Source organism: Buceros rhinoceros, unplaced genomic scaffold, assembly GCF_000710305.1.
Source record: "Buceros rhinoceros silvestris isolate BGI_N320 unplaced genomic scaffold, ASM71030v1 scaffold4280, whole genome shotgun sequence".
Taxonomy (NCBI): Eukaryota; Metazoa; Chordata; class Aves; order Bucerotiformes; family Bucerotidae; genus Buceros; species Buceros rhinoceros.
Genome location: NW_010388859.1, coordinates 298 through 11,759, shown reverse-complemented (window position 1 = coordinate 11,759; position 11,462 = coordinate 298). Strand labels below are relative to the sequence as shown.

The 11,462-nt window shown below is 44.8% G+C and overlaps 1 protein-coding gene across 1 annotated transcript; it reads right to left on the bottom strand.

The window, feature by feature from the left end:
• Nucleotides 1-8,540: 8,540 nt before the first annotated feature.
• On the bottom strand, nt 8,541-9,264 carry LOC104489427 (RNA-directed DNA polymerase from mobile element jockey-like; the record flags this gene model as incomplete). The annotated part of the gene is given in 2 exon segments (XM_010131589.1): nt 8,541-9,071; nt 9,073-9,264. Coding segments are annotated over 2 exon segments (723 nt in total), but the record flags the coding sequence as incomplete, so codon positions are not given.
• Nucleotides 9,265-11,462: the final 2,198 nt, after the last annotated feature.

Below are 11,462 nucleotides of genomic sequence, written 5' to 3'. Positions count from 1 at the left end.
GAAAAGCAGGAGTTCCCAAACAGGGTTTGCAGAAGGATCACCACTGTACCATGCGCTGGACCATGGCAGCAGCAGCCAGGGCTGCTGCACCAGGATCTGCCAGGGTGGCAAGCCTTGCCTCCCATTCCCACGAGAAAACACATGCTTCCAGCTCTGTGCTGGGCTATATCTAGGTGGAGAAGAGGCATTCACTTATCTGGGTAGCAGCCATGGCTTCCCCCAGAAAAATGCAACAAAATGAGCATTGTTCTCCTTAATGTTTGTTTGAAGTTGTTTTCATACCACTTATTGTGTATGTGTTGCTTGGGAACACTTAAGCCAAAGGATAATACTCAGAACGGTGACAGGCTGAATCTTATTTAAATTTGCGTTTATGGACAGGGAGTGTAGATGTAGTTTGCTCCTGAAATGAAAGGGCATTTCTTTGCACAGCAGGTAATGAACTTCCAAAATTCATTGCCACAGGAGGTTGGGGAAGCAGGCTATTAGCAGGAATAACAAGGGATTAGACAAGATTTGTGAACAATGCCTCTATTAACAGATAGGAACGGGGAGTTCCAATGACTGTCATCTTAGGGAGATTGGACCAGACGAGGACAGGTGCACATGCTCTCCCTGAATAGCATCTCCTCTTCAAGCTTTGCTGTCTGGATCCACCTGCTCTGTCTCACGTAACGTTGCTGGGAGCCTTGGGGATCTTGCAGGGTCTGCTGGGGCCTTCAAAACCTGTGGCTTCCTCAGGGCAGATGGCCAGTGTCTATGCAGCTGCTCCGCTGCCATCATGGGCATTGGGCAGCAATAGCATTTGTGGATGTTGGTCTGAGCCAGCAGGACATTTCTTAATGCTCTGATGGGTTAAGTCCTGAGCGGTGCTGCAGTCACCAGAGCAAACAGCTTGGTGAACATGGAAGTGTTATAAAGGTACTTACTGGCTTTAAGGAACCATTCACTGAGGCTCAGACAAACACATACAGGAAGACAGAAGATTCTGTTAATACAGTCTGAGTTTGATAATTGTTTGGGGTAGCACCAAAAGGGCTCACTCTCCAAAAAGTGCGTGAAAACAGGTATTCTGTAATTCAGAGGTGACACTGAAAGGGAGAGTGGACAGCAAACTAACCATGACTTTGCAGCTGTCTGTTTTTCCAGCTAAGGGCTCTAACTTCATTTGATTTCTCCCCATATCATTTCTGAGCACTTCTGCTGCCCTTCTCTGGACCTGTTCCAGCTCTGTTACCTCGTGCCTGAGATCAGGCAACTGGCCTGGAAGCTGCACACAAGATTAGGCTGCACTGTGGATTCTTGCCCTAGCACAAGCACATTCTCTGTTTTTCCCAGTGCTTTTGCAAGTAAATTCCAGGATTGTTTTTGTCTGCTTAACAGGCCCTGAGCTGGAATCTGTTATCCACCATCTAACATTGTCTTCCTGTATGATAATAATGATTATTTCTCTCCGCAAAATGAAACATTTTTTTCTCTTTGTGCTCCAAATTTCAATTGCCTTGGTTATCACTGAGTCATTCTCTATTAGGAGATGTTTCTAGACCTTTTTATAACTCTTAAAGTTATTATCTCATTGTCTGGTTTTTCATGGAAAACATAGATATCAGCAAAGACTCTAATGAGGCTCTGCTAATAAAAGCATCAGTGAATTCGAGGCTGTTTATAGAGAAAAAACAGGAATGAGGAAGACCTGTAATGACTGGCTGGCTGATACAAAGGAAAAGACTTAAATCAACTCGTTATGTATATGTATAGATATCTCTGGCTAAATAACAGCCACAGAGCTCATAACTAAGGAACAGAAATATATGGAGGGAATAAACAAAAGAATGACTTAGGGTGGAACTCAGACTGTGATCGAAAAGAAGAATACAAAAGTAAAGGGAACATAGAGGATCTCAGGAAAATATATTTCATGACAATGACCTATGCACAGATCCAAAAGCATCTCCTTAGGGAAGTAAGAAATCCCTTACCGCCAGGACACTGCAAATAGCACTGGGAGTAAAGGACCAGGAGCAGTAGCAGTGAGAAGTGGACTGCGTGACTGGGTATATACCTCTGGGGTTACAACCAATGACTAATCCACACAGAGAAGCTTTTTTACTTGTGAGTACTTTGAGTGAAGCCCTACTGTCACAACTGGGGCAGTAGGGAAAAAAGTATGGAAAAAAAGCCCATTCCTCTTAGAACCACTGACTAGTAGAGAAGAGAGCTCCACCTAGTGCTAACTGCTACTTGTTGATGCTGAAGTGTCTCCATATGCTCTGAATGTCTTGATTTTAGTGTTTTTCCACAGTTTTTCCAGCCACAGAGAAATTAAACCTTAGCAGCAAGGAGCATCCCGGTTCGGGATAAGAGTAGCTGGTTCATCAAGAGCTTAACATCCCTCAGAGTTTTGTGCACACTAAGGTAATGCCTTAGGCACCTAGTTAACATAATTACGGTTAATTGTCTGATTCATTCGAGCCGGATTCTACTACCCTTACTCAGCCAGTGGAGTTACGTGCTCACTGCTTTCACCGGAGTGAAAATTAATCAACAGTTACAGGACACGCTTAAGAAACCAGAAGACCAAACTTCAAATGCTTGCACTTTTAAAACCAGGAAGATTCATTGTTTGCCTTCCGATTCTTCACTCACATCAAATTTTCAAGCTTTTCTCACAAATATGAAACCTTTTTGTTTGTTTGCCTGTTGTGTTTTATTTTTCCTAGATTAAAATCTCCAGGAGGGAGGTCTTCAAAGGAAGCATTGCTTTACATGAGAGTCGCCTTCATTATCAAGAAGATAGATCACATGTAACCTTAAATTTTTTTCCTGCATTTACGGTTAAAATCCACTGTTGTTGCTTTTGTTTTCTTCTGATTATCAATCCACATTATGTTAGTGCTCCTATTTTTGGTCTTCAAATGGTTCCACTTTGTCTCACAGCATTGAGTTTCCTGACATAATGTAATTAAAATTTCAAAAGAAGGAAAGAAACAGGTAAATCAACTTTGAATTATTCTGCATCATCTATCGTTATGTATTATTTAAATAGCTCCAGACTTGAAGATGCATGTAGCATTGGTCATGTGGCTTAATTTACATATAGATGTCTGTAGTAAAATGTCATTTGAATGTTGTGCTGCATTTAAATTTGAGTTTCCTAAGTGATCTTCAGTGTCACTGTGTGACACTGTCACACTACTGTGACTAGATTAAATTTCTGTAATAATAGAATTATTTCTTCTCCCCTTGAAATTATGAAGCATTGCATCACTCATTTCACCTGGACGATGATGAAACTCAGCTATTCATATTACTTTCGCATCCTCTGATTTACAAACCGTAGTTTAGCCCACAGAACTTTTTTTCCCTGTCTTTTGTAGTCCTTCTACATTTTTACCCTATCAGGGAGTCTTCACAAAACATATTCTTTAACTGAAAAGGAATGCCCTGGGTTACCTGCAGCCGTTCCTGCCATATCGTATCTATAGCTTCACTGTTGTAGCTTTTGCTGCCCACTTATGACCATTTCTTATGTGAAATATTACTTCCCTTTCTAAATATCAGGTGACTTGTTTTGGATGCTTTTTCTTTATTGCAATGTTTTGATTTTGTTTGATTGTTTGTTTGTTTTTAATTGAGTAGGATCTCGATTTATTTTTTAACACATTTATGCCCTTTACAAGAAAGGACAGCAGAATTCGTCTGCATGGGTACATATTTGCACCCATTTTTAAAAAAGGGTATAATGGAAGACCCTGGAAACTACCAACCTGTCAGCCTCACCTCTGTGCCTGGGAATATCACGGAACGGATCCTTCTAGAAGCTATGCTGAGGCACATGGTGGACAGGGAGGTGATTTGAGACAGCCAGCATGGCTGCACCAAGGGCAGGTCCTGCCTGACCAACCTAGTGGCCTTCTACAATGAAGTGACTGCATTGGTGAACAGGGGAAGAGCTATGGATGTGGCTGCACCAAGGGCAGGTCCGGCCTGACCAACCTAGTGGCCTTCTACAATGAAGTGACTGCATTGGTGAACAGGGGAAGAGCTATGGATGTCACCTATCCAGACTTCCGTAAAGTCTTTGTCATGGTCAATGTCAGGGGCTTTTTAGACTAGAAACAAGGAAGTAATTTTTGACAACGAGGGTGGTGAAGCACTGGCACAGGTTGCCCAGAGGGGTGGTAGATGCCCCATCCCTGGAAACATTCAAAGTTAGGTCAAATGGGGCTCTGGGCAAACTGATCTAGTTGAAGATGTCCCTGCTCACTTCAGAGGGCAGAAGAAGATGCCCTCTGACTAGATGACCTTTGATGGCCCCTTCCAACCCAAAGGAGATTAGGATTCTATGATTCTCTGCGTGTGGATACACACACAGGCCATTTAATAAAGGTGTTACAGAATGTGAGTACTTATAAAATAACCACGGTGCCTGTGTGTGATATGTGGTTGGTGTGCGTTCATGTTTCAAAGACTATGTGACAGCAGGGCTCTAATTTCCCCTAAAGATACAGGGGTGCAGACCATCACCAGTGTAGCTGCAAAGGCTGCGCTCCAGGGACTGCCAGTGCTCATCTCTACCAGAGGTGTGGTAGGACAATGCCAACCTCCTGCTAGGGCTCTGTGGGCTGCCAGCGTGGAGGCTGACAAAAAAGCCTGATTCAGGACATCTGTGACCATGCTGGTTGACCATCCTGGTGGGCAGGTCTCAGCCACTTTGTGGTGGAGAAGTGATGTGGAGGAATATTGACATGGTTGTGATTAGGCAGAAATCAAAGGTTTACTGATGATGAGGGGTAGCTCAAAGGGTTGATTTTTAGTGGTGCTTAATCACTAACCAATTTAAAATTATAAATGTGAATCAGTAGAATATGTTACAATCAAAATAGTGAATTAGTTACAGATTTGATGATGAGAAGATTCACACTAACTTACTGCAGGATATCCTTTATATATATAAATATATGTGTGTGTGCATATGCATAGGCACAACCACAAAATACATACACACACACACACACACACACACACACACACAGAGTTATTTGGATCCAGAGAAACATATACCCGTCCATCCTCCTGTTAGTGAGTCCAGCCTATAGTCAAAATTTCCTTCCCAGGTTTAGAGCAAATACTCACAACGCTCCATCACTCTCAACAGATGAAAACTGAGTCTCAAGAAGCCTGACTTCATCCTGGCCTTGTGTGCAGTTGTACCTGAGAGGTGTCCTGACTCAGGGGAGACGCTGGACCCAGCCCGCAGCCATCCAGGAGAGCTCAAAGGGTCTCCCTTTAGAGTCACTGTTTATAGGGTCCGAGATGACTGACTGACTTTCATCAGGTATTTTCCCACTCCATCCCATCTCAGATGTTGAAGAATTCTGGTATTTTCTGCCAGCTGTGCAGGTCCAGAACATGTTGATTTCTGATGTTTGGTATCGCCCTTCTGTTGGCCTCGACTCAAGTTCAGATGTACCAGGTTATCACGCCCCAAGTACGGATGTACGGGGCTATCAGGAGGTGACTATCTCCCAAGATAGGGAGATCAGTACAAGGCTGGGAAAGCGGGGCCCAGCACGCCAAGGAGGTGCCTCAGGGTTCTGTTTTGCTGTCCTTCTGCAATCTGTGCCTGACTGACCCTGGGCTGGTTTGTGGCCCAGGGAGCAGGGGAGGCAGGTTGGAAGGGAAATCATCTCAGGTCTTGAGTGGACTTCAAGTGACAGGGGAACCATGCGACCACAGGAAGTCAAACTGCTGCACAGCTTCTGCTGTCTGGGTCTTGGGATTAGAGTCTCATCTGTACCACCTATGAACCTCAGCAGACAAGGGGGCTTTCTCCTCCCTGTCTTGAAAAAGTACATGTGTACTGTCATATGAAGGACATCCTTGTTAGATCAAGATCCCATGGCTCTGAAGTACAAACATGACAGCACGTGGATACATGTTTGCCTGAACGTGGATACGTAGGACTTATGCCTGTAGCTGTGTCTGTCATCTTCTGGTTCACGGGGATCTCCAGCCAGGTACACTGTATTGTACTCCCAGGGATGCACCGCTGTTTCTGCAAGCGCACGTACAGGTACGTGAAGGGACTCCCAAGACCTGATACTGCAGCAATCCTGGAGCTGTGCAGAGCTCAACATCCTCAGCTGGGCTGGGAGATTGCTGAAGACAAAACCCTGCCCTGTGTGTCCAAGAAATAGCAATACCCGTGGCTGTGGCTGCCCTCCTGCTGTGGGTCACCAGTGGGTGTCATTTGGGCTCTTTAAGGGCTGTATTTTCAAAATGAAGACATGATACAGAGAACTTTGGAAACGGCTGGCCTTGGGTTTGCATCTGCTCTGCAGTAACAACTGTGGAGAGCGTGGGAGAGTCTGTAGTGGGTGCTATCTTGTTGCACGTGGGTTTAATTCTGTCACCATACTCAGCAATAGAATGTGACATCTATTCATAGCACTAGTGACAGTGTAATTAACTAATTAGTAGGTACTAATTGTTAAAAATATGGTATTGCAACTGCACTAAATTAAGTAGCCTAAGTACTTCTAACCGGGGGAGTTATGAGTCCATGCTTTTTCTCCTTAGGAAACAAACAAACTCCTGAGAAGTACAACCAAACCCAGCAATTCAGAGCAAATGTATACTTTGCTGTGACTAAGCCAGGAGCAATAAGAGACTCTGGCAATGGCATAAAGGTCAGGTTTATGGCCTCATGCAAGGAGGAGAGTGTGTAGCCATATGTTCATGGCAGCCAGAAGCAAGTAAGATCCCTGCTGGCACCAAAAGCCTGTTGCTCTGCCCTGCCCTGTCTGACACCTTGTTTTTTTGTTTTAAAAGGAAGTAGCAGTCACCAACCTGACCCTTCAAACCAGGTGGTGCTGGGGTCCCTTTACACCAGTACAAGGAGAGAGCGAGCCCCACTCAGCTCTGCCTGGCAGCTGTTCAAGTCTCCTTCACCTCCGTGCTCCACACATCAAACCAGAGATGTTGCCAGGGTCTAGGGAAGTAAACCCCCACCTCTTAGAACATACACCTGTGTTAGTGCCGGTTCGGGAGGATTAGGTTTCTGCTGGGGACCTCTTTCTTTTCCCAGACCCTGACACCATGCCCACTCTCAGGAAAGTTTGGCAAAGGTGAGGCTAAGCTGCAGGCAAGAAACAGGAGCCCAGCTGTGCTTTAAGGACAGCTTTTGCAGGAGCAAACAAATGGCATCTATTTGAAAACTGTTACAGACCAAAGATTTTTTTTCTTTTTCCCAGACTGTCTATTTGTTCCTAGTTATGGTTTTGTTCTGTGTTTTCAGCGAGCATATAATTACCATGAATTATACACCAGAACAGGGTGTGTATGAGGCACACCTTGAACAAGCTGGTTCTCATTGGCTTGAGCAACGGCTGGAGAGGTGCTGTTTCCCAAGCACAGCTTCCAAAGCCACGGTCTTGTTTTAAAACTTTAAAAAGTGACATACCATACCTCCTGCAGTGACAGTGTACTCTGTAGCTCTTGGATTAACTAACCACAGCCCCTCCTTAGCAAACACAGAAACACTAAAGCTCACGGATTAGAACAATATTAATGCAGATACATTCACTGTAAATCATTTTTAACAGATGCCCAATAAATCCTTCTTTTCATGTTTGGGCAGGGAAAAGTACCCATCTTGCAGTTTTTGAGCCATCACCGTATTTCAGTTTAGCACTTAGATTAGTCACAGGGTCACAGAGTCATAGAATGGTTTGGGTTGGAAGGGACCTTAAAGATCATCTAGTTCCAAACCCCGCTGCAGGGAGCAGGAACACTTTTCATTAGACCAGGTTGGTCAAAGCTCCATTCAACCTGGCCTGGAACACTTCCATGGATGGGGCATCTGCAGCTTCTCTGGGAAATCTGTTCCAGTACCTCACCACCCTCACAATGAAGAATTTCTTCCTTATATCTAATCTTAAATCTACCCTCTTTCAATTTAAAGCCATTACCTCTTGTCCCATCACTGCATGCCCTCTTAAAAAGTCCCTCTCCAACTTTCTTGAAGGCCCTCTTTGGGTACTGGAAGGCAGTAGAAGTCTCTACAGGGCCTTCTATTCTTCAGGATGAACAAGCCCAACTCTCTCAGACTGTCCTCATAGCAGAGGTCTTCCAACCCTCTGATCATCTTTGTAGCGTTCCTCTGGACTTGCTCCAACAGGTTGATGTCTTTCTTATGTTGGGGGCCCCAGAGATGAATGCAGTACTCCAGGTGGGGTCTCACGAGAGTGGAGTGGATGAATCACTTTCCTCAACCTGCTGGCCATGTTTCTTTTGATGCAGCCCAGAATATGGTTGGCTTTCTGGACTGCAAGTGCACATTTCCAGCTCATGTTGAGCTTCTTGTCAATATGCCCAAGTCCATTTCTGCAGGACTCTTCTCAATCCATTCTCCACCCGGCCTGTGTTGAACTGGGGAGTGCTGCAACCCATGTGCGGGACCTCGCAGTTGGCCTTGTTGAATGAGATTTGCACAGGCTCATCTCTCAAGGCCTCTCTGGATGGCAGCCCTTCCCTACCGAGTTGTCAACTGAACCACACAGATTGGTATCACTGGCAAACTTGCTGAGAGTGCACTCAGTCCCACTGTCCATGTCACCAACAAAGTTGTTAAACAGTGCCGGTCCCAATACTAACCCCTGAGGAATGCCACTCGTCACAGGTCTGGACGTTGAGCTATTGACCGCAAGCCTTTGAGTGCGACCATCCAGCCAATTCCTTATCCACTGAGTGGTCCATCCCTCAAATCCATGTCTCTCCAATTTAGAGACAAGGATGTCGTGTGGGACAGTGTCAAATATTCTGCACAAGTCCAGGTAGTCAATGTCAGTTGCTCTTCCCTTATCCACCAACACTGTAACCCTATCATAGAAGGCCACCAAATTTGTCAGACACAGTTTGCTCTTAGTGAAGCAATGTCGGCTGTCGACACTTGCCTCCTTATTTTCCATGTGCCCTAGCACAGTTTCCAGGAGGATCTGCTCCATGATCTTGCCGGGCACAAGGATAAGACCAACTGGCATGTTTTTCACCGGGTCTTCCTTTTTTTTCCTTTTTAAAAATGATGGTTAATCCAGTCTGGTTTTTCCAGTCACTGGGAACTTCACTGGACTGCCACGACTTTTCAAATATGGTGGATAGTGGCTTAACAACTTCATCCACCAGTTTCCTCAGGATCTGCAGATGCATCTTGTCAGGTCCTAGGGACTTGTGTACCTTCAGGTTCCTTAGATAATCTTGAACCTGATATTCCCCCACAGTGGGCAGTTCTTCATTCTCTTAGTCGTTGTCTGTGCTTTCTGCGACTTAGATGGTGTGGCTGGGAAACTTGTCAGTGAAGACTGAAGCACAAAAGTCATTGAGTACCTTCAGACTTCTCCATATCCCAGGTAACCAGGTTTCTCGTTTCCTTCTGGAGAGAGCCCACATTTTCCCTAGTCTTCCTTTTATTCTTGATGTACCTATCGAAGCTTTTCTTGTTGCTCTTGATGTCTCTGACAAGATTTAATTCTATCAATCAGGACTGTGGCTTTCCTAACCTGATGCCTTCCAGGCTTCCTGTCCTTGCTTCCACCCTCTATAGGCTTCACTTTTGTGTTTGAGTTTCTCCAGGAGCATCTGTTGCTGTCACTGGCATCAAACTGGTAGGATGGATTGAGGTTCCCCTCCCTCGGTAACTTTAGTTTAAAGCCCTCTTCAACAACTTGGCAAGCCTATGACTGAAGCTGCTCTTCCCCTTCTCGAACAGGTGGATCCCATCAGCCTCAGTAGACCAAGTTTCTCAAAATGAGTCCCATGGTCTAAGTAGCGAAACCCCTGGCAGCAGCACTGGTCCCATAAACAATTGTTGATTTGCCAGCTTCAACAGGCCCTTTCAAACCCCTCACCTTTCACCAAGACATTGAGGAAAAAACTACCTGTGCTCTAGAGGCCCTCACCAGTGCTCCCGGGGCTCAGTAATCCTTCTTGATACTCCTGTTACTTGTTCTCTTACAGAAGTCTTTCATGAAGGCGTCCTGAAGGCTTCAACATGCAAGGTGATTTCAAAATGATGATGCTATCAAAAACTAACGTGAGGAGCAAATCATCGACAGAAATGCTCCATAGCAGAGCATGCTAGTAGACTGCGTGCACCAGACTGGGAATCAGTGCTGCTGCTGAAGCCCAAATGAGAGGTAACTGATGATCACTACGGGCACAGGACTGAAGCATGTAGGGAATACCTGTCAGTATGTCTTCCTATTGACTTACTTCGGCATAGACCTGCTCAGTCTAATTTCCCAGTTAGGTTGATACAGCAGTGATTTAGAAATTTGTCTGAGAACTTATTACAGGTGCTATTTGTGCTCCTTGCTGACAAAGTGAAATGCAGGAAATCCAACCTGTTGCCTATGCAGTGGTTAGCTCAGATGGTAGGTGGGGGCAGGACATGAAGGAGCCCCAGGGCTGTATACAAGGTATTTCTCTAGGTTGGTTTCAACGCCAGTATCTTTCATTTCTGGAATTAAGGTTTTCAGACTGAAGACAGTCTTTGTGCTCTGAATTAGCCTGTTTAACTAGTAAAACAGTGACCACATTTTGCTGCTTGATGAACAGTGGGACAAAGTCTCTCACCTTGCTTTCCTTTTTTGTTCAAGCTGAAGTGCACGATGTACATGGGGGCCTGGAAATGGGCAACATGCCCAGCTGAACTGTGACGCTCCCTACCACGAGGTACCCTCAGATGAAACCTCCAGTGATATTCAGAAGAGACCAAGATCTTCCTGTGTCCTCAGGAGAGATGCTCCTCAGTTATACAAGCAGCCAAATGGTGCCTGTACTTTGACATGCAAAGTGATAATTAACAACGATAAATAAGCCCTTCACATACCAAAGTCCAAGCCACGTAGTGAATAACTGAGATTAGAGGAAAATACCCTTATGGGAGAATTTTTATATCATTGTCCACGATGGGTACTTGTCAATGCAGCTTCTGAAGTGTCTTTCAAATTAAGTTAAACTGCACAGACATTGTTCAAATTCAGCGCAGCAGCTCATTCACCTGGCAGACTCTCTGGAGATCCACAGAAAGTTTGGTCTGAAGTTAAGTAAAAATCAAGACAATTGACCTAATACTGCTTTTAACTTCCTCTCCTTGGCCAGGCAGCGATGTGGACAGCCATTTCATTAGAGGGAGAGGATTCACCATGAAAGCCTCTGTGTTGCCTTTCCCCTCTAATCCCTAAGTTAGGAAGCAACAAGAGTGATTAGCGATTTGTGCCTAAGGCTCGCAGACACAGAGTCCAGCTATATACTAATACATCTTAATATTCATCACTATCTAATTGACCTTTTGGTCTTTAGCATAACTACGTGTACTCCTCTAGAATGCTCAATTAATCATCATTAATTACACAGGGTTTCCTGTATGTTTTCTGCTACTGACAGTATTTCTGTTAAGC